Source organism: Microcaecilia unicolor, chromosome 2 (genome assembly GCF_901765095.1).
Source record: "Microcaecilia unicolor chromosome 2, aMicUni1.1, whole genome shotgun sequence".
In the NCBI taxonomy this organism is placed as follows: Eukaryota; Metazoa; Chordata; class Amphibia; order Gymnophiona; family Siphonopidae; genus Microcaecilia; species Microcaecilia unicolor.
The window spans coordinates 227,040,095-227,064,531 of NC_044032.1; the positions used below are offsets into that span (position 1 = coordinate 227,040,095).

The 24,437-nt window shown below is 43.3% G+C and overlaps 1 protein-coding gene across 3 annotated transcripts in view; it reads right to left on the minus strand.

The window, feature by feature from the left end:
• Window positions 1-24,437, minus strand: part of LPAR1 (lysophosphatidic acid receptor 1) — a 191,694-nt gene that overhangs the window by 81,869 nt on the left and 85,388 nt on the right. For all 3 annotated transcript variants that reach the window (XM_030193749.1, XM_030193748.1, XM_030193750.1), the window contains exon 2: window positions 9,266-10,013. In XM_030193749.1, the coding sequence (XP_030049609.1) occupies window positions 9,266-10,004 (739 nt within the window). In that variant the 5' untranslated portion in view covers window positions 10,005-10,013. The remainder of the gene's footprint in view (window positions 1-9,265; window positions 10,014-24,437) is intronic.

Genomic DNA, 24,437 nt, shown 5'->3' on the forward strand with positions numbered 1-24,437 from the left:
AAAAGCAGTGGAATTCAAACACCAGAGATATAATACAATGTTAGCATAATACTAATGAGCATACATTAGAGCATTCAACTAACATAGATATAATGCTAAATACTTTCTACAATACAACTTACCCGAATATCTGAGGGACCAAGAGCAGATATATGATGGGAACAAGATGTGTGGTACAGAGTCAGTTGGGATAATTTGATGGTTAGCTAAAATCAAGGCAAATTCTTTGTATAGTTAAGCAAGAGATAAGGAACTGATCTAAGTTACAATGTGTGTAGAAACCTAGTTTAGGTGCAGAATGGGTGTATAGTCAGTCACCCTATGTATTAAAGGCTTAGGAGAAGAGCCAGGCTTTCACCTGCTTCCTGAAGTAAAGGTAGTCTCAAGTTATACGTAGCCCCTCTGGGAGTAAATTCCAAAGCGTGGAGGCTAATTCTGAGAAGGCTCGTTTGGCAAGTATCACATCGTACAATTTCTTTTGATGAGGATACAGATAGTGATGATCCTTCACCCTTAAAGGTGTGTAAAGGGTTAACTTATTCTTTAAGTACTCTTTATGCACATCACTTGGTGCATGTAGGCACGCCCATTTATGCTGACTTACACTACTATTCTAAAATGACATCTTGGCGTGTGCCATTGTAGAATTGGTGTCCAGTGTGTGGTATCCATGTGCTTAAATGGAGGCTATCTTAGAGCTTTACTGATAGAGAGTGAGTGCACGTTTGTCAAAGAGAGCATCAGAGACAGAAGTTCAGAGAGAGAAAGTATGTAAGTCAATACAGATTTACATACCGCCAGCCTTTCCTGATGGGTCCGGGGTGGTTTACAGCATCAAAGATCGTTAAACAAATTAAAACATCAACAGAAAACTAATACCTTATACAAATGTGTATAAAACCCAGCCTACCCTGCTCCTACCAAATTAAGACAACAAATATATCTTCATTTTCTTATGGAAAGAATAATAATTTGCATCTATTCTGATAGAAACAGGGAGAGCATTCCAATAAGAAATCAAAAAATTGGAGAACATAGAAAATCATACTCCCTTCATAGAAATTGGATGAAGTATCAACAACCACTTGATCTGACAATCTGCCTGAAGATACACAAATTAAATCAGTCAATAACATAGAAGAAAACCCATAGATTGCCTGAAAAATTAATCAAAGACATTTAAACAATATTCTTTGTTGAACTGGCAACCAATGCAACTGAATGCGGTAACCTCAAATATTATCAAACTTCTGAAGATTAAAAATCAACCTAATAGCAGTATTTTGGATCAACTGCAATTTTCACACCAATCTAGAAAAGCTGTATAAATAAAGCACATTGCATTAATCCAAGTGTGCTAAAATTTGAATTTGAACTAGTAAAGCATAGGCAGATTGATTAAAATAAGATCTGACAAATCTTAGTTGCCTTAATTTGAAAAATGTTTTCTTCCACAGGTAATTCAAAAGACAGAGAACAGTCCAAAATTACCCCAAGTACTTTAGATTCAGTTTCAACAGGAAATGTTAAATTCCGTATTAAAGTGATTTCTTTAGGGACAGCTGAACCCATGTTGCAGAACCACAAAACGTTTATATCTATTTGAATTTAGTTTCAACAAGTTCATAACAGCTCAATCTTGAATCTTCTTCATAGAAACTGAAAGCCTATCCCTGGTGTCCTGCAAATGTTTTAAGCTGGGAACCCAAAGTAGAATATCATCTGTGTAAGATAAAAGTAGTTCTCCTGAACTACTAAGCCACACTGAACCCGCAAAAAGGTGGGAAAATGTGGGATGCAAATGCAATAAATAAATAAAACAAAGATCATCCAATGAAGACATATCAAAAAATTAAAAGAAGGGGCGACCGAGGAACTCCACAACCCGGGGACCACCAACAAGAAAGAACATTGTCTTTTCTTACAGCATAATTCCAATGTTGCAGAAATACTTGAAATCACTGCAAAACTATCCCCCCCCCCCCCCCCCCCCCCCCCCCCCCCCACACACACACACTCCAGCAGCACTCATTCTTAATAACAGGTCATGGTCCACCGTGTCAAAGCAGCAGATATGTCAAACAGTAATAACACTTTCCTTGGCACAGGAATTTCCTCATATGGGAAGCAATCATCATTAACAAAGATTCGATATTATGACACACCAAAACCCAAACTGAGATGTATATAAACATGAAAACTTGCCAATTGCTCAGAAAATACTCCACTTACATAGGATTTAATTAGTTTAGTCAGAAAGGGGATATTCGCTACTGGTCGAAAATGAGAAGGTATAGAATCAAGACCAGTACCCTTAAGAATAGGGGTCAGAATAATATTGCCCATATCTAAAGGTAAGAAACATTGCTGCAGTAATTCATTAACCCCTAACATGACAAAATGAACAAAGTAATCAGGTGCTTTTGATATTAGATACATAGGAACTACATCTGAGAGTGGGAAACTTTATTCAATAATGTTTTAACCTTCTCCTCAGTAATAGGAGGAAAGAAATGCCATAGATAACCTATCAAAACATTCTAAAGTTTCTACAGTTGAAGCAAATACAGGAGTATTATTATTTATATTTAATTCAACCCTATTTGACCAATCTTAGACTTGAAATAATCAGCTACATCTTGAGCAGCTGGAGAGCCCAGCTAAATCAAATTCATTGAGGAAGGAATACATGTTAAATCTTTGACTAGATGGAACAACTTTTCAGTATGTAAGTAGTTAGATTCAACTATTTCGCTATAACTCTTTCTCCTAACCTCAGCAGTTTTCCTCTTATATTGATTAAGCTCTTTCTTCCATAAAACTTCAGCATTAAAATCTCTAGTTTTTCGCCACCTATTTTCAAGAAGTCTACAATTACGTTTTTTTATTCATAAGCTCTTCAGTAAACCAGGAAGGTAATTTATTAAACACTACTGTCTTCTTTATCGATTGGGATAGTTCATCTAATACCACAGTAGAAACTCAGTCCCAATAATACTTTAGGGAATAAGACTTAAGTGTCACAGGGGACAAACAAAAAATGATCTTACATCCCAAAATATAAGTGTCTCTTTTCTTGCTCAGCATAATTATTTTACTAGCTTTTCTATTCAAAGATTTGGACAAACAAACATTTAAATTGAGTTGAAGTAAGAAATCATTAGAACTATAGCCATCTAGCTGAATTAGCTAAAATGAGGGGAGACAGCAAAAATATCAAGAGAATGACCCTTCTCATGGGTATATATTTCTCAGAGAATGAAAGAAAGAGAAGGAGAGAGAGACAGACAGAGACAGTCTCAGTTTGAAGCCTCTAGCTTGAAGAAAACTGGGCATTTTAGGTCAAACAGTAGCCAATGGCCTTTGTCCGGATGAATCGTACCCAAATGCATAAAGAAACATTGGGGGTGTAAGAGAGAGGGAGAGAGAGAGATGATGATGAGTGATGACACACAAAACCACAGGGAGCAACTAATCTGCTCCTTTCCCTTTCCTTCAGCACACCATGCTTATCTCTGATATGCCTTCTCTGCTAAGCATCCTCTGTGCTCATCCAGTACTTTCCTGAATTCTGAATCAACAATTCTACCGCTATCTGCATTTGGAGGCTGGTCCATGCATCCAACACTCTCTCTATGAAGAAATGCTTTTTAAAAAATATTACTCTGGAATTTGCCTTCCCCCAGTCTCATATCATGACCTTCCTCGAAATGCTTGCCTCTTAGATGTTCCTGTTCTATTCCCCCTATGCTCCTTCTCCTCTCCCATGTGTGTATTTAGATTTTTAAGTGTTGTCTTATAGGTTTTTCTAATGAAGATTGCACCATTTTAGTGGTTCTTCTTTCAGTATCTCTACTCTGTCAATTTCCTTCCAGAGGAACAGCTCCAGAACCGTGGAAGTGTTTTAGCTCCTATCATAGCTCTGTTTTCTTTTCTTTTTTTTTTTTTTTTTAAATCAGTCTTTCAGATCTATCTGGAAGAGGACCTTGGACACTCTTCTCTTTGCTAGTAACATTGCCATACAGTTGTACAATGAAATTAAGCATAGAACTGCACTCAATTAAGTTCTAGTTCTCTTGCTTTATTTACTGATTTCACACACAATAGACACTACAGTAGATAGGACAGTGGAAGTCAATTGATCCTGATGCAATATGCTATCACTTTTCAGCTTTTATGGCACTTCAAGGGCATCATACTTACCCCTTGCTCAGTTCTGAGTAACAGAAAGAAGACAGAGCTGGAAAAATCATGAAACAAAGTGGCATGGTAAAAAGTCTTGAATAATGTTTACTTCATTCACTGGTCCAAAAGTCGATGACTTTTGGACCAGCGAATGAACTAAACATTATTCAAGACTTTTTACCATACCATTTTGTTTCTTGATTTTTTTTCCAACTACCTTCCGACTGTGGACTGTCTGTTGGTTTCAATCTGAGTAACTCCAACGTCTACTGCTATGCTAAAAAGGCCTACATTACTCAGTATTGAATAACTATCCATAGCATCATTCAGAATGGAGACACCAGCAAGGTCTGATGACATTAACCTTCCTGGAGCTTAAACTTGCCCTACAGGGTCTCCAAACCTTGAATTGAGTTAATGACAGAAAGCTACTGCCATACACGCAAATCTTCCAGGGTATCACAAGGACATTCTGAGGGGCATAATTGAACGTGAACGCCCATCTCCATGGGCGTCTATCTCTGAAAACGGATACGTGAAGGGGCGGGACAGACCGTATTTTCGAAAAAAATGGGCGTCCATCTTTTTTTTCGATAATACGGTTTGTGCCGGACAAATGCATCGGATTTGTGCGGATTTGAGCTGGGCGGTTTCTTACAGCGATAATGGAAACCGAAGGCGCCCAGCTCAAAAACGAACAAATCCAAGGCATTTGGTCATGGGAGGGGCCAGGATTCATAGTGCACTGGTCCCCCTCACATGCCAGGACACCAACCAGGCACCCTAGGGGGCACTTGTAACAATTAAAAAAAATAAGTAAAATACCTCCCAAGTCCATAGCTCCCTTCTCTTGGGTGCTGAGCCCCCCCAAATCCCCCCCAAAACCACTCCCCACAATTCTACACCAGTACCATAGCACTTATGGCTGAAGGGAGGCACCTAGATGTAGGTATAGTGAGTTTTGGGGGTGGTTTGGAGCGCTCCCATTTACCACCACAAGAGTAACAGGTGGGGGGGGGGATGGGCCTGGGTCCACTTGGCTGACGTCCACTGCACCCACTAACAACTGCTCCAGGGACCTGCGTACTGCTGTGATGGAGCTGGGTATGGCATTTGAGGCTGGCATACAGGCTGGAAAAAAAGTTGTTAAAGTTTTTTTGGTGGGAGGGGGTTAGTGACCACTGGGGGAGTCAGGGGTGGTCATCCCCGATTCCCTCCGGTGGCCATCTGGTCATTTAGGGCACTTTTTTGGGACTTGTTTGTGAAAAAAAAGGGTCCAAAAAAGTGACCAAATTCGCGTTAAAAACGCCTTTCTTTTTTGATTATCGGCCGAGGGCGCCCATCTCTCCTCAGCCGATAAACACACCCCAGTCCCGCCTTCACCACGCCTCTGACATGCCCCCATCAACTTTGCCCGTTTCCGCGACACATTGCAGTTGAAGACGTCCGAAATCAGCTTTCGATTATACCGATTTGGGCGCCCACAGGAGAAAGATGCCCATCTCCCGATTTGGGTCGAAATATGGACGTCTTTCTCTTTCGAAAATAAGCTGGTCTGTCTCCTACGGAATCATACTTGATAATCTAGACTAGACCATTAGAGCCTTCTGAACTGGATCAGACTGGAGGGGGCTACACACCAGTATTCTTGATGATATTTTGTTAGTGATTTGGACACAGGCATTGCCAAATTCTTTAGTGTCCTGGATATTTATCATCCTATGCACATATCATATGTTTAAATGCTGATATTTAAATGCCCAATGTAAATTTTGCTACGTCATCCAGCTCTACCTGCATTGCTGCATGCAGTGGTAGTTTCCTAACTTACAGCCAACCAGCATTACAGATTAGCTTTAGCCAGCTGTTTAAAGCCAACCTGGGCTTCCAAAGGATGAATATTTTCATAAAGGTGGGTAATAAATGCCAATCAATAAACAAACAAATAATGTACATTGATTATAAAAATATTAGTATTAAACCTTTTTCATTTATATACGCCTCCTAGTTGAAACTTGATGTTCAGTTATATTAACATTTAAGAAGTCATATATAGGAAATCAGGACATGTGCACATGAGAATTCACATGTGAATGATGATAGGATTCAAACACCCTAAGTTACAGGCTGAAGACTCTTGATTACTAGTTGTCACATTTGTAGTCATATGGGCCTTCATTTCCCAGTAACACCCTGAAATGTTCCATCTGCGCAAGAGATGAATGCGATATTGTTCCACAGAAAAGATGGCCCAAGTCATCTTCTCTCTGGCACCATAGTCTAGAACTGGGATCCAAGGCAGAAATTCAGAATTATAACCCCACTCCATCTATAGCAGGAGATGCATTTCATTGAATATCATTTCCTGCTGATGTGAGTCCAAATCTCATAGTTCTTATGGTGAGATCTGGCTCCTAGGCAGTAGGGGATGATCTCAGATTAAACATGTCACCTCCTGTGAGTCTGTAGGGATGCACAGTGGGAAGAGGATCAAGTGTGGGTAACCTGCAGGAGCCCATTCAGCCTGGGAGGATGGGGAGGGTGGAGAACTGAAGAAAGGAGGCAAGGATGGGGGGATTTAGGAGAAAGAATGTTGCCTGGTGTCTCTTGCTGCATGATACATGAGGCAACCACCCCGTTTGCCAACCCCTACTCCCAGCCCTGCCATAGTCTCACTTGGAAAACATGTTTACTCACCTTCATTGTTACATGCCTTCTCTTTTCCTCCCTTGCTTGTCCTCTCCTTTCTTTCTCTATATACTGTACATCTCTCTTCCCCTCATTTTCTTATCTTTTCTATGCCATGGTCTCTCTCCTTTTCCATCTCCTTTCTAACATGTCCTCCCTTGCATGCTTCTCTTTCTTCTGCTGTTTCTTCATCTACCTCCCTGACTCTTTTTTCCCCCCTTTAACTCACATAACTTTTAATATCGGAGTTATCATATTTTGCATAGAAATATTAGACTCAGAACTGTATTTTTCTTCCATTACACTCATTTTACAGACTATTTTTAGTACCACTAGTCAAATTAACGCCCTTAGCTGCTCTTATTTATAGAAAAAAGAAAATAAAAACTTTATTACGTAGTTTTTCCTAGCAAGACAAAGTATATTGCTGTGAGGAAAATCATACCAGAGCAGCCTTATGATACATAATGCTATGTTAGGACGAGTTGTTAAAAACTCTCTAAATGTAGGGAGTGGTTTCTATTTAAGAGAAACACACACATATAGAACTTAAGCGTGCTCTTATTGTAACTGCTGCTGATCTAGAGCCTCATTTGTCATCTGTCAAACCTAAATACAACAAATACAGTTTGTGCAAACTAATTCTCTTTCCTCCTCCAAGCTAAGCTCGCGGTATATGAAAAGAGCTCTGGCCTGGGGGTTTTCTTTTTAATTTTGCACACTTCATCTAAATTTGTTAGAGCTTGGACAATCCTGTAACTTCTTTCTATGCAAAATATTTTACTAGAAAAAAAAAAGAAAATATAATGTAAAAATGGTAGACCTGCTCCATACGTTGCTTTGGTCTCAGCACTCAATATCCTGGCAAGTCTGTGTGATGATGTCAAGTGGTCGCCTTAAAACATATCTTTTTTGGAGGCGTTTGGCCACTAGCTGAGGTTACATGATATATTGTTAGTTTGTCATCTCTTCATGTGTTTTCCTTCCCTCTCTCTTGTTTCCTATTCAATATTGTAGATCTCCCCAGTCTCTCCTGCACCCGTCTGTCCTTTTTTTCTGCTGTGGCTACATGTTATTTCCTTTTCCTCCCTCTCTCTTAGTCTGTACGCCACAGTGGCATAGCCACAGGTGGGCCTGGGTGGGCTGGGGCCACCCACTTCGGGCTCAGGCCCATCCAACAGTAGCACACATTTAGCGTTAGCTGGTGGGGGTTCCCAAACTCTGCCAGCTGAAGACTTCCCCCTGATTGTAACGAAAATGCTACTCTCCACAATGCAGGCATCTGCACATGCTCAGTTTTCAGCACATGCCTGCTGCAGACTGCCAAGGTGGAAAGAAGCATTTTCACGCCAGCTGAGATATTTTTTTCGTGATGGTGGTGGTGGTGGTGGGGGGGGGGGGGGAACACTTGGTGTCCACCCACTTCTAGCCTAGGCCCACCCAAAATCCATTTTCTGGCTATGTCCCTGGTACGCCATCTAGACACACTGTAGATTGGTGGGATAGAAAATCTCTTAATATACTTGAAACTTGATTTCAGGTCCTTTTCAGTGATTAGACAATAATTCATCTTAAGAAACCTGCTTTCAGCCAAACACCCAGGCAGCCAGTGAAGTCATGTAAAGGAGCTTTTGTGTGCCGATGTCCTTGGGGAGAATGGCATTGAGATGCTATGTGCGCACACAGTACGAGGCATTTAGTGGCACTGGCAAACAAGTGGCTACTGTGTTGGCCTACATGGTATGAAGGAGACGTAGCATGGATCCTTGCCAGAGACTTCTTCAGATTTCTATAAGTTGGGAAGATAGCAAGTCACAAAAGCAGTGAAGTAAGGTTGCAAGCCTGTAGGACTGCTAAAGATCCCATCCTCAGTGCCTTCTTCTGTTGTATCTTTAAGCATTCATTAGCTTTTAAAGGTATCATCTTTACCTAACTACTTTGTTGAAAATACTGTAATTTAGCAAATTGTATTTTGACTAATTTCTGAGTTCTACTAACACATTAACAAATTCTATGAAATGAATGTATAAAAAAAGATAAAGGGCATGATCTCTTTGTCAAATTCCAAACCTTACAATTTAGGGAAGATCAAATTTTCGCTACTCAAAATACAATACCAAATCATGACTCCCAAAGTTGACAGCTCCCTAAGATCAGCAGAATCCTTTCCTGAGCTCACAGCTAGCAGGGACAGAGGACTGTGCATAAGCCAGGGAGAATCCTCACCTGGAAAAGAGAGCAGTAGGCTAGGCTGGGTAGGAGTAAGAGATTCTGTGGACCAGCTCAGTGTGCCCATTTCATTAATTCTACTAATGCTCTACCACCTGTTCTCTGACTAGATTTTAATTCTGTAAAGTGGAGATGAAAAAGTGATCCATTAAGAGCTACTCACCAAGCACAATGACAACAGTTTTCAGAAGGCTCATCATGGTGTCCCGATTCCTACGGGGTCCAGAACTATGCCTAGACATCCTCATAGTCCTCTGCCGAACATAGACAAAGATATGAGCATAGAGGACCACCATGACTACGAAGGTGACCAAGTTAAAAATGGCCCAAAAGACCAAATAGGAGTCACTGTAGAGTGGTGCCATGTTGGAGCAGTGTGTGATGTCACAGATACAGTTCCAGCCCACACTTGGTATTGCACCCATCACAATAGCCATAGTCCAAATGACGACGATGACTACGACCACCCTTCGGTTGCTCATCCTCGTATGGAGCTGCATTCGAAAGACAGTAATGTGCCTCTCAATAGCAATGGCTAACAGGTTGGCTACTGATGCCGTCAGGCTAGTGTCAATAAGGCCCTGGCGGAGTAGCCAGGTGCTCACAGTCAGCCTCCTAGTGTTGGGTCCTGTGTTGAACATTAAGTAAAAATATGCCAGCCCAGCAAAGAAGTCTGCAGCAGCTAAGTTAGCCATCAGGTAATAAATAGGGAAGTGGAAACGGCGGTTGACGTAAATAGCCACCATGACCAATAGATTCGCCAACATGATGAAGATGCAGACGGTAATTCCCAGTCCCATCACAAGCCTGCTGACTGTGTTCCATTCTGTGGCTAGGTATTTCTCACTCCTGTTGTAAAAGAAGGCAATTGTTTCATTGTAGTAACACTGCGGCTCATTCATGGCTGTGGTCTACAAGAAACAAAAAGAAAAAAAAACATCAGATCTTAGGAAACAAAAACAATCTAAAGTAACAACACATATTCAAATTCAGGGATTGGAAATACCCAATAGGCATGCCATCCAAACTCATTCTGCCTGTCTTTACTGATGTACAATGTGTACACTATGGGCGCTTCTGAAATTCGGCAGGCAGTTAAGCTGAAAGGTGTAAACATCATTTTAGCAATGCATTTTGTTAGGATTTGGAAGTAGGATCTCATCAGGGTCTTGCTCTCCAGCCTTTGGAGATGTTGTGGGCCTACTCTGCCAAGCCATGCTTTAATGCTGTTTTTTTAGTTATAAACAGCTCAATGTTCTTCAGCATGGAGTGAATATATTCTAAAGGCAGATCTATGAGCAGCATGAACATGATTCCTGGGAACTGGACAAAATCACGTCAAAATAGCTTGCTTGGCAAGAGACTTGTGGTTGTGTATGTGTATGCCTTCATGCTGCCAAGACCGCAAAAAACAAAAAAAACTAGCTGAAGGACTGAATAGTATTGAGGTGCTGATGTCATGAAACACCACAAAAGCTGACATACATTGAGACACAGATGATCTAATGTGAGAGTAAGTCAAACAGTGCTGAATATCGACGCATTTACGAACTGCAAAGAATGATTTGAAGACATATAGTTGGTCTGTATGGTTAAGTTAATATAAACTGCAATGTCTGTCAAACCACACAACATGGAGACATTTGGGAATGAAGAACTGAAATTGACATCAGAATTTCGTTTTCTTATCCAGCAGCTAAAAATGTCTGGCTTGATTTTTCAGACACTTGGCAGGTGTATTCATTCCATGCATTAGAAGTTTCCAATCTAGCTTTCTCTTCTTGATCTGAAAAGGATTTGGTTGTGCTCCTAATATGCTCCTGTATACTCTGCAAAGTCAGTAATTAGGTGTCACCATTTACCCTTGATCTATGGCAGGTGTAAATGGCGCACCTTAAGGCAGCAGCTAAGCGCCTGACAGTATTCACTAAACTAGTCAGAATATCTATACCCCACCCATGCCCCCCATACAGGGGTGTGTGTGCTGGTAAATTTTTAACAACAGGCTCTTTCTCCGGACGTAGCCAGCTCTGCAGTTGGAAGGGCCAGGGGTGGCCGGGGTGGGGAGCAACACTTGCCTCTCTCTCCTCCCTCCCTCCCTTCGTGCGGGCACGCTAGGCATACCTTTGCTGGCAGCCAATAAATGGACTGTCACCACTCCCAATGTCTTGCTCTGAGCAGCATGCTGGAACTTCTCTCACATGCTGGAGAAGACCCAGCCTGCTGCCCAGAGCTGGAAACAAGGAGCGGGGAGCAGCAGTAGTCTATTTACTTGGCTTGCAGGGCTCAGCATCCCCACCAGCAAAGTAAAAGATAATTCAGCAGGGGGCCCAAGCCCACATTTTGGGAGCCAGTTGTTAAAGAAGCCATGGAGGGCCCTGCTTTAACAACCGGCTCCCAAAATTCTTAAAAACTTAACAACCGGCTCTTGCGAGCCTGTGAGAGCCTGCTCCAGCACACCACTGCCCCCATATGAACACTCCCTTCATAGTTACACACTAGAACACTTAGGCACCAAGTTATAGAATGGTACCTTTGTGCATTGAGGTCCCTTATTGGCACCTAGCTTTTGAGTGCCACACCCCCTTTGGAGTTGTGCACTATGAAATTTAGGTGCGTAAGTTATAGAATAGGGCAGCGGGGTAGATCCGCATGTAACTGCTAATTAATTTGGTGCAGGGGCGTAGCCAGACACCCAATTTTGGGTGGGCCTGGGCCAAAGATGGGTGGGCAGAAGAACCCTGTCCCATCCCACAGGTAATTTGGTCTCTCCTCTCACTTGCATGCCATATGGTCTCTCAAACATCCCCCCATCTCCCGCTTACCTTTTAAATAGCAGATTTTCATGACTTACTTCTTGCCACATTGTCCTAATTTGGGTTCCAGGACTCTGTCCTCTCCTGGTTCTCCTCCTATCTCTCCCACCGCACCTTCAGAGTTCACTCTCATGGATCTTCCTCCACCCCTATCCCCCTATCTGTTGGTGTTCCCCAGGGATCGGTCCTTGGACCCCTTCTCTTCTCAATCTACACCTCTTCCCTGGGTGCCCTGATCTCATCTCATGGTTTCCAGTATCATCTCTATGCTGATGATACCCAGCTATATCTGTCCACACCAGACATCACCGCAGAGACCCAGGCAAAGGTATCAGCCTGCCTATCCGATATTGCTGCCTGGATGTCCAACCGCCACCTGAAACTGAACATGTCCAAGACCGAGCTCATCGTCTTTCCACCAAAACCCACGTCTCCTCTTCCTCCACTTTCTATCTCAGTTGATAACACCCTCATCCTCCCCGTCTCATCTGCCCGCAACCTCGGAGTCATCTTTGACTCCTCCCTCTCCTTCTCTACGCATATCCAGCAGACTGCCAAGACCTGCCGCTTCTTCCTCTTTAACATCAGCAAAATTTGCCCTTTCCTCTCTGAACACACCACCCGAACTCTCGTCCATGCTCTCATCACCTCTCGCCTTGACTACTGCAACTTACTCCTCACTGGCCTCCCACTTAGCCATCTATCCCCCCTTCAATCTGTTCAGAACTCTGCGGCACGTCTCATATTCCGCCAAAACTGATTTACTCATATCACCCCTCTCCTCAGGTCACTTCACTGGCTTCCAATCAGATACCGCATTCAATTCAAGCTTCTCCTTCTTACCTACAAATGCATTCAGTCTGCTGCCCCTCACTACCTCTCCTCCCTCATCTCCCCCTATGTTCCCGCCCGTAACCTCCGTTCACAGGACAAATCCCTCCTCTCTGTACCCTTCTCCACCACCGCCAACTCCAGGCTCCGCTCATTCTGCCTCGCCTCACCCTATGCTTGGAACAACCTTCCTGAGCCCTTACGCCAAGCCCCCTCCCTGCCCATCTTCAAGTCTTTGCTTAAAACCCACCTCTTCAATGCTGCATTTGGCACCTAACTCTTACCACTCACTAAATCCAGACTGCCCCAATTTGACCGCCCCTATCGGACTGTCCGTTCACTTGTCTCTTAGATTGCAAGCTCCTTGAGCAGGGACCGTCCCTCTATGTTAAATTGTACAGCGCTGCGTAACCCTAGTAGCGCTTTAGAAATGTTAAATAGTAGTAGTAGTAGTAGTAGATTTTCACCGGCAGTGAACAGCAACTAAAACACACTGCTCATGTTGGCCCCACAGCCTTCCCACTGATGCAACTTTCTGTTTCCGCATAGGCGGGAATATGTCACAGGGAAGGCTGTGGAGTCAGTGCGAGTAGTATGTATCAGTCGCTGCTTGCTGCAGGCGAAGATCTGCTATTTACAAGGTACGCAGGAGGGACCATTGTTGAGAGTTTTCAGCTGGTGGGGCTTGGGAATCCCTGCCAGACACATCATAGGTGTGCTGCTACTGAGTGGGCCTGAGCCCAAAGTGGATTTGGCGCACTATATAGAATTCGATTTCAGCAGAAAGCATGATTGAAAAAGAGAAAATAAGGGCAGATTAGAGTCACAGAACCCATCTAAGCTTCCCATTTCTGATACAATGCCAGTCTTAAGGATTATGGTACATAGGGCATGATTATGTATGTTTTCATTTGTAAACCACTTAGATTTTAGGTGGTATATAAAATTTTAAAATAAATAAATAAAATACCTCTACTTCCTTACAACTAAGGATTTGCTGTATCTATCCCATGCTTCCTTGGTTTTGGCTTTCCTTTCCACTGGAAAATGCTTTCTCTGTGTTTATTTATAATGCTGAATTATCTGAATGTCTCACTTGTACTACTGCAGGAAGACTGGCAAATGTAAGAAGAAGTTATGATTAATTTTGTGTCTCTGAATAGGGGATACTGAAGAGTGCATTGTGTCTTTGGATAAAGCATATACATTATACAAGGAAAAATATAAGATTATTTCTCTGGATTAGAGATGCAAATAAGGATCTTATAGTATACATATTATTCCTTGCAACACTTTGGACATCTTGTTACAGCTTATATAGCAGCTCACAGCCCAAGGCAGCTCAAGAGACCATATAAATGTTTAGAATGGAAATTAGCTCATGGAAATACTAGGGGAAATAGTCTAGGAGGTTCTACATTGGCAGGAAGTGAGCTCACATTGGAGAAGGCAGTCCGTGAGATGTAGTGAGGAAGCATCTTAGGTGAAGAACAGAGGTAAAGGTGGATAAGCACCTGGAACCAATTTGGAAAACTGCTGGAATGAAACAAAAGCCAAATTGTTTGTAAGAGAAGCAAGAGGAAGGATGGACAGTAGAAATACTCAAAGATGCTTGGGCTTAGATGTCAAACCCTAAAGTAAGGTAAGAGTTTGATGGAAAGAATCAGTGCATTTTTTTCTAGCAAAAAAGGTGCCAGTACTCAAATGCTAGGCCACTCTTCAGGATGGGGTGATCACTGAGGGGCCCATCCCACAATAGCCAGACCCCCTGCAACCAGTCACGGAATCTGTGACAAGGCAGAATTGGCATGTAGGGCCTGAGCTCTTTCATTAAAACTTGGGGTCCATGGGTCAATTTTAGCAGACAATGGAAAAGGTGCCGGTACTCAGTACCCCCAAGTACCCCCTCAAAAAAAGCCCTGGAAAGAATACCGCTACAGATCTTGTTAAGCAATTAAAGAACAGTGTTTTTTGGGAAGCTGACAGGAGCGTAGTGTGTTGACCGTGAAAGGTCCTGATTGGAAGCTACATTGAAGCATTCACCTAGTAGTTTATGGTTTATTAAAATTTGACATACTGCATAGCCTAATCAGATCAAGGTAGTTTCAAAGTCTCTGTGGAGGAAAGGCAGTCAAGCAGGAAGAGGTATAGTGTGTATTATGTATCATCTTCTGCTATGGGGCAGAATAATTAACCTTTTAGTATTTAGCTAGGTTATTACTGGAAACATCTGCTGATTTTGTAACTGGAAGAACTACTTTCTTTCTTGTTTCTGAGGGAAGCCTCTTTTGTTGTTTATGAACCAGAGCAATTGTGGGTTTTTGTACAGAGTCAGTCATCAAGCACACCAGCACTTAGGTTGGCTGGTTGTGAGTAGGGAATTATAAATTTAGGCTTGAGGCTAATTAGTAGTTTTTCTTAATGGTGTAATATTTCCTTGTTATAGTTTTCTAATTTTTCTTATTCTTGGATGTCTACTGTTGTGGACTAGAATCTCTAACACTGTCATATTTGATGTGTTAAATTTCCTAATTTTGTTATTTCTTTTGATTTGGAGAGTTTCACATCAAGATTTGTAAAGTCTTGAATATGTTATAAAGCCGATAAATATAAATTTTTAAAAAAAGATGGAAGAGGTAGCCTCATTGCTATTAGAAATACACCTTTTAATAAAGTTTTGTCAGAGAGCTATATCTGGGATTGAAAAGTTACTGACCAGGAGCACAGGGTGAAGTATCCTCCCAATAGATTAATGTTGAGGATGAGGCCTATGCTGTGCAAAGATAGACACGCTAAAAATGATACATTAGCAAAAAGAAAGTTAATGGCACATGTGGAGGGACATTTTTGATATGATGTGCAAATCTGATTTTGGACTATCTTTTTAGTTCAAAAATGTTCCTATTTTAGCTGTTTTAGTGCTCAGTGCATCTTTCTTTTAGGGCCATTTCCAAACAAAAAAACGTCCAAGGGAATAACACGCAAAAACAAGCCATTGGGATGTCTGGGGGCCAGCAGTCCTACTAGACTGGCCACAGAGACATCCCAGCAGAGCAGTGGGGCAGCCTAGGGGGCTCTGCAGTGAACTTCAAAAAACAGGTCACAGGTACACATCACATCATAACACCCATATACTCTGTGGTGAGCTCTCCAGGAATAGCAAAAAAATTACTTTTCCCAACTGTACACCACTACAATAGCCCTTATGCCTGCAGGTGTTACCTATATGTGGGTTCAGTAGGTATTTTGTGGTTATTGAACCACTCACACTTTCTACCACAAGTGTAAAAGTTAGAGTGGGGTATGGACCTGGCTACAGTCCACTGTACCAACCACTAGGCTACTCCTGGGATCTGCTTGCTGCTCTAAGAAGAATGACCATTATCTCTGCAGTTGTCATAGAGCCTGTATGTACCTTTTACGGGGTGGGAGGGGATTAAGGGGGGTCATGCCTTTATCCCTCCAGTGGTCACCTGGTCAGTTTGGATACCTTTTTGGTACTTAGTCATTAATGAAAAAGGTCTAGCCAAAAACATCCTATTTTTTTGTCCTGGACGTTTTTACAATGTTCCATTATTGCAGAAGCAACCAAATCATAAGCCCGCGCTAGTCCCACCCAAAACATGCCTCCAACACGCCTCCTTGAGATTTAGATGAACTGTATAGAAAAACATCTTACAAATGAGTTTCAAAAATAGCAATCTGGATGTTTTTACAAAAATAAAAAAATCCATCTGCTTCTTGGTGCCATTGTTTAGATGTTTTTTCTGTTTCGAAAATGAGCCCCTAAAGCTCCTTAGCTGTAGGTCATACAATAGAGGGTCAGACCAACTGAGCAAGGGAACTTTATTGCCTGTGTATAAAATGCACTTTGGATTAAATTATACAAGGGGGCTGTATATTAGGTGTAATAGTTACTGATTAGGAGCTGATGGTGAAGCATCCACTGATTTTGCATGTTGGGACTGCATTGAACAGATCAATGGTAAAATATGGACTGGGGAAAATCCACTATTTCTGGGATAAGCAGTATTTATTTATTTTTGGCATTTATATCCCACACTTTCCCGCCCATGGGCAGGCTCAATGTTGCTTACATTAGTTCAAAAGGTTAACAGCAGTATAAAAAGACACATCAATCAAGTAATAGACAAACAGACACATTAAGGGCGAGGTAGTCGGTGGGGAGAGACAGAGGGAGAGAAATGTTAGTATAAAATGTTTTGTACATTTTTGGGATCTTGCCAGGTATTTGTGACCTGGATTGGCCACTGTTGGAGACAGGATGCTGGGCTCGATGGACCTTTGGTCTTTCCCAGTATGGCAATACTTATGTACTTATGTAAATTGTTTCTGGTAAACAAAAAAGGGCTCTGAAGATACATGAAAGAAAGTGACATAAAAGTAGAAAGGAGAGGATCGAGCACCTTATAAAACTGTAAATTCAGAACACTGTACAAGAAGAAAATCCCGAAGAAAAGATTGACATTTTTTTTACTTCTAGAATCTCACTAGCTTTGAATAAATGAAGAGAATTAATTGACATTGTAAAGCAGTTGACTACTGTGAAATCGATTGCTAATTTTCAGTCCTCTGTTTCTTATCTGTGATTGGCTACAGTCAAAGGCCCTCACTGTACACTGTGTTGTGCAGTGGGTTCCGCATTTATTGAAAGTCTTAGAAGTGTAACCGTGGAACTCGGCAAATGTTATGGAAGTGAGCTTGGAGAAGGTGAAAGCTGCAAGTGGTATCAAACAACTAGTACCAGTGATCCTTGCACTGTTTGAATGTTGAAAGATACGAAGGAGAAGATTTTGCCAGTACTGACTGATCTTACTAATGTTTCACTACATGAGGGTTAGTTGCCATCTGTTAATTGAATATGTGATGTATGTGCAGCTGATAAACTATATTGAGGCTCATACTTTGTTTCATGAAGGCCAAAATGGATTTCATGAATGATATAATGCTGAAACATTACTGGATAGCATGAGAGATATGTGGTCTTGAAAGTTATCTGGCTGCAATGGCAGTGTTTTTTTAGATAATTCAGTAGACTTTGACAGCCGTCATGTTCTGCAGCATCTGAAGAATGTTGGTGTTGCAGTATTGGTTTGATATGGTTTAAATCAAGGGCATTTTAATAAGTGGGCACCTGCATTTTCACACTCATTCCACACCTAAATTTGCAGAATACTTGCACTAATGCTCATAACTTCCCCTTTCCACAAAAGTGCTAGCGCGGTGCCTAAACGCTGGTCTGTAATTGTGCATGCAAGTGGTTTAATGCACACTAATGATTAGCACACGCTAAATGATAGGGCATCTTATCATTTAGTGTGTGCTAATCATTAGCACACGCTAAATCTGTTAGTGTGCCTTACTAAAAGGACCTCTTAGTGCACATACGCAAGGGGGTATGCAAGTAGGCAGAGCATGGGTGGGCAACAGGTGGAGCTCCCACTGACACGTATAGGGCTAAATTCAATAAATGGCACCCACAGTTAGATGCCAGGATTATCCGCACTAAACTAGTATTTTGTAAAGAGTATTCTGTGCAGAGCATCATTTGTAGAATACCAGCTTAACATGCATTTCCCCCTGGATTCTATATAGCACACCTAGAGATCCGTGTCAGAATCCAGGCATATGCTATAACAGTGCACATAACTTATTTGTCATAACAAGCTAATCAGCTTTGATAACAGCACTTATCCACTCCCTCCCCCCAGCAGCCTACCTCTCTGTAGTCATGTTAGTTGGAGGAGGGAGGGACTTGCACTCCCTCACTCTTCTTCGGGAGCCTTCCCAAAATGGTGGTATCCTGGCCTGCCCGGTGCAACCTGGGATATGCTGGGAGGGGCTTAACTTCCATATATGGGTTAAGCCCCACCTTCCACATCCCAGGATGCACTGAGCAGGGTGGGACGCCACCATTTTGGGAAGGCGCCTGAAGAGGAGGGAGGGAGTGTTAGTCCCTCCCTCCTCCAACTACTACTACTACGGAGAGGTAGGCTGCCGAGGGGAGGGGCAGATAGATAGCAGTCCCACTGGACCACCAGTGTTTTTGTGCTTTGGGAGTGGGGGGCCTGGAGGTCCACCAGATCTCCAGGTTTTGTGTTTTGGGGGGGGCAGGCTTAGACTTGACAGGTCTGGGAGAAAATCTTGGACCTGTCAAACCTCTTCAGTAGGTGTCCCTCATTCCTTCTTCGCTAGCAAACCCTAACACCAGCTCCGAGCTGGCATAAAGTTTGCAGCGGTAGCAGCGCCCTTGTTTGGCACACTGCCCGCTGATCATGAGGGAGGAATGCGAGAGACCCTTGTTTTCATGCATTTGCATGTGATTAGTGTTCATAGCCGGCAAACAAGTTATTACATGCGCTCACTGGCTCTGATCATTGGGTGGGAGCAAATGCAGGCATTAGTATGGTGCTATTAGCCTCTAGAGCCCGTGTTTGCTTCTGATCATTGGCCCATGAAACAGCCAGGGATTACATAGCTGTTTTCCTTTACTTTTCTAAGGTGTACATGTTCACCCTTATGTTTCACTTAATAGGGCTTGTGGGCCAGACTCTCTGCCTTTTGGTCTCCCTTCTCTGGATTACTTCTGCTTTGCCTATATCCTTTTGGAAAATAAACTCCAGAATTAGACATATAGAAGGTAATTCTGTAACAGGGTGTCTAGGATAAGAGTAAGCAGGAGCCTATTTTGAGCCTATTCTACCAAGAAAAGTAGGCGTCTATGTAGAATATTGATACTAGTCGCAGAAAACATGCTTCCTGTACATTTATGGTCTATGGCTAGTGTAAATGTCCATGCCTAGATGTTAGGTAGAATGCACTACATTATAGAAACCCAAATTTGTTTGAACTTAATGAACTTTATATAACTTCCCTCTCTATGTTTCTCTAATGTGTCTGTACATATCTATTTCATTTAAAATAACATCACTCTATATTTGTTTCTTCACCGGAGGAGGCTTTTGCCCCATGGCGCTATGTAAGCCACATTGAGCCTGCAAATAGGTGGGAAAATGTGGGCTACAAATGTAACAAATACATAAATAGAATGCAATAATATATTTTCAAACTCCATCCATGTGTATTCCCACTGGCAAAGAATGCACCATCACAACATAGCACGTACTTTCCTACTAGCTGGAATTCTATAAGACATTTTATAGTTCATAGTTTATTATTTTTATACATCCTTTATACAAGGTGATTCCAATAAGCACATAAAACACAAATACACAAAACACTAAAAGATGTTAACTCACAGATCATAAAAACCACTTAGGAGCCCCTTTGACAGAGCGGCGGTAAGCATACCGCCGCCCCAATGCGGCCGCTGGCGGTAGTCCAGCCCCGAGCATGCACCATTTCCAGGGAAAAGAAAACCCCTGGAAATGGTTTGTGCGGCAGTAACCCGGCGCTAATCGGGCATCACCGCCGGGTTAGCGCGGGAGCCCTTATCGCCACCCGAATGGGTGGGGGTAAGGGCTCCCTGCCGCATGGCCATACGGTAAGAATCCTCTTACCGCATGGCCATGTGTGTCTGGGGGCTCTTTTAGCCGCTGCACTAAAAAGGGCCCTGGCACACAGGAAAAATGGCCCCCGCCGCTAGCGGAGGGCCCTTTTCCCTGAAGCTTGGTAAAAGGACCCCTAAACAATCATTCCAGGTCAGAGATTCTGGTCATAATACCAGATGAGCTAGATTTGCACACAGAGGGCTTCCAGTAGATGCAAATTTATCTCATGCGTATTTGTTGTGGCAATCCTGAAAATCCAATAGGCTAGGCGTGCCCCCAAGACAGGGTTGAGACGAACAGTTCTAGAGAGTAAAATAGTTTTATTACAGGAAAGGAAAATCCACAAGAGATGAAGATCCTGCTGTAAACTATGATTACAACCTCCACAAATGGTCTAGAAAACCCAAGAGGATGTTGACCTTTCTCCTTCTTAGGTATCCATTGTCAATTTCCATACAAAAGAAAGCTGTAAATATCCATCCTAAAGGGAAAGGACTGGGTGTAAAACATAGAGGAGGGTGCCCTTCCGCCCACAGCTCATGGCAAATATAAACAGTCACATGGTTTGGGAGAAGACACTGCCTTTGTGAAATTACTGTAGCTTAAAAGAAAAAGGGAAATACACTCTCAGGCTTTAGCCCTAATTCATGTTGCAGCACAGAGTAGGATATCACAGTAACAGAAACCTTGCTACGCTGAAAAGTTTGTCTGTCCTTTTCAAGTGTTGTATTCATTTGGATTGGCAGAAAACCTCATACAGGCTTAATGCAACCGATATTACTGGAAATCCTGTGTAAGCAAATGTTTTTTTCCTCTAGTACAGCAGGCTGTGCAGTACATAATGATGAGTTTAAATCTATTTTGTTTGGTTTGGCTTCCACTTTAAAAGTAGCACATGCTTATTTTTCAGGCCTGGATTTAAATTAGGAGTGTCCATAAACAACATGAGAGAGATTCCCCATTTGTGTGTATGCACATAGAATATATGTATAAATTTACATCTCAGGAGCAGGTATATATTTGCATGTGAGAATTTCTACTTTATAAAGGTACACAGACGCCAATGTTGCCTTTAGAAAAAAGGATTAAAATAGATACAGTTTTGGACATTGGACATAGGCACCCTGTTATAAAATTACCCCCTATTTGCCCAGGAAATCCTCAAAATATGGCAAACTGGCTTTATATGGAAGGCTGAATCTTATCAATACTACTGCGAGACTACCACTAGAGGTCGTCACCACCATTTTTGAACCCGGAGCCAGAGAGGGCAGGAATGGAGGGGGACTACCCTCTCACTGGATCATTAGACTACCAGGGATCACCTCCAGATAAGTCCCAAGGGTGGCAGGGGGTCTTGGGAGGAGAGGGACAGCGAGGTTTGGGGCTTCAGAATGGAGAATTGAGGAAGTAGGAAGGGGTTTTTAAGGGGGAGATTAGGGATCTGAGAGAAGGGATTAAAACCATGGGGCGGGGTTAGGCAAGCAGAATGGGGAGGGATCAGGAGGAGTGGAAAAGGGGGTATGGGAAGATCTGATATGAAGGGGGTTAGGGATCAGCATAAGGGGATTAGGGAGATTGGGATAGGAAATCAAAGTGGAAAAGGGGATATGTGTAAGATCAGATATTGGGGGAGGTGATTTGGGGGATCAAAGTGAGGAGATTGGGGTGGGAAACTGAAATGGGGATGGGATGGGTAGGGGGATGAGGCTATGACATGAAAGTTATACAAGTGTAAGCCAATACAATGCCGACGCCTGCATAGTTTAACGAACAAATTAGAACTACCTTTTGTGCAGCCCAATCTGCCCACTTATATACGGATGATCAGAAGCAAATGCTGGCGCTAGAGGCTGCTAGCGCCATACTAGCGCCTGCATTTGCTACCACCCCATGATCAGAGTCCCCAAGCACGTGAAACAACGCGCTCGAGGGCTCTGAAAGGCAACTAGCATGGAAATGCATGCAAAACAGGGCTAAACCTATTCATCCCCAATGATCTGCGACCAGCGCGCCAAAGATTGGGTTGCTGGCTGCGGCAAACCCTGTGCCAGCTCCGAGCTGGCATTAGGGTTTGCAGACCATTGGGGAGGAATGGTGAACCCTTTCCAGCATGCATTTACATGCTAGCAGGCCCCCATTCCCCCCAACAAAGCAAACCCCCCAACCAAAGACCCCCCCAGTGACAGAGGACTGGAGGTCCAGCCAACCTCCAGTCCCCCCAACGATCCCCCCCAGGTTCAAGGAGGGTTGGAGATCCGATGGGTCTCCAGCCCCCCCTAACTCCTCTCAGCATTTCTAAAAGGTCCCTGGTGGCCCAGTGGGTGACTGACACCCCCCCAACACAGTTCAGGGAGGGCTGGAGATCCGGTGGGTCTCTAGCCCCCCTTAACCCCCTAGCATTAACAAGGGGTCCCTGGTGGTCCAGTGTCAATCCCCCTACCCCCACCTTGGAGGAGGGAGGTAGCCTGCCTCCCTTCGACACCGCCTGCAAAATGGTGGCACCCAGCCTCGCCCAACGCATCCCAGGATATACTGGGCAGGGTTGGGCACCGCAATTTTGTAGGCAGCGTCGAAGGAAGAGGAGGGAAGCAGGCTACTTCCCTCCTCCAACTCAAGGTAGGCGGTGGTGGGGGTAGGGGGATTGACACTTGACCACCAGGGACCCCTTGTTAATGCTAGGGGGTTGGGGGGGCTGGAGACCCAACAGATCTCCAGCCCTCCCTGAACTGTGACGGGGGGTGTCGGGGGGACCGGAGGTCTGGCGGACCTCCATCCCACCTGTCGCTGGGGAGGGGGGGGGGGTCGGTCACCCACTGGGCCACCAGGGACCTTTAAGAAATGCTGAGGGGAGTAGGGGGGCTGAAGACCCACCGGATCTCCAGCCCTTCTTGAACCTGGGGGGTATCGTCGGGGGGACCGGAGGTCCTCTGGACCTCCAGCCTCTGTTTTTCCTTGCTCGGGGAAGGGGTAGTTGGGGTCTGGTGGTCCCATGAACCTCCAGACACTGTATTTGAGAGGTCTGGGCTTTTGACAGCCCAGACCTGTCAAACAAGTGCAGGAGGATTGTGCTGAGCGCATGCTCAGGTACAATTCTCCCGCACTTCTACCCCATGATCAGAGATAATTGCATGCTTTAATTTGTATGTCATTATCTCTGATCATAGGTCTAATAACGCCCCACGCTGTTCCAGCGCTATTTTTAGAGCACTGTTTGGAACAGCATGGGGCTTTTGATCAGCTGCCTGTTAGCTATGCAGACACTGGTGCTGAATATGCCCTCTGCCTACATAAGGGCTGGCTGCTCCCCGATTCCGCCCCGGCACTGCAGGGACTATGCCTGAGCAGCCAATATTCAGCAGTATTGCTCAGATTAATTGCTACTGAATATTGGCCTCTTCTGCCTGCTTAAACCACGGTGAATATTGATCCCTGAGCCATAAGGCTTTTAAGTTTAGCTAAAATTAGGGGACAAATTTAAGCACCTAACCTAGGTACATAAATGCAGTCGATATTGACTTCTATAGTTCCACAGAGTTCCTTTAAACCATTCTTTAGTTATTTGGGTTGGGAGTCCAAAGGTATCCCAGAACCGCACCACTATCAATACTGTTTTTCATAAAAATAACTAAACAATTTATTTTCAGACAGTTAATAATGAATTCTGCCAAAGAATAGCCCCCTGCTATATTATGCGGTTTAGGAATTACATCTTATATATATAGGGATAGAATCAGTAAAAAAATTGGTGCTCAATGCTATTCTATAATGGAAACTGAAAGATGAGCGCTCTTGTAGAATAGCATTGAGTGCCGATTTGGATGCCAGGACTTACTCCTGCTGAAACCAAGTGTAATTCCCGGTGCCTTGGATGCACATCCCCGGTATTCTATAGCACTGCACACAAATTTTAGGAACACCCCATACCCACCCATACCCATCCTGAACTAAACATGTATACTCTGGAGGAAAGGAGAAACAGGGGTGATATGACACAGACGTTCAAATATTTGAAAGGTATTAATCCGCAAACGAACCTTTTCCGGAGATGGGAAGGTGGTAGAACGAGAGGACATGAAATAAGATTGAAAGGGGGCAGACTCAAGAAAAATGTCAGGAAGTATTTTTTCACGGAGAGAGTAGTGGATGCTTGGAA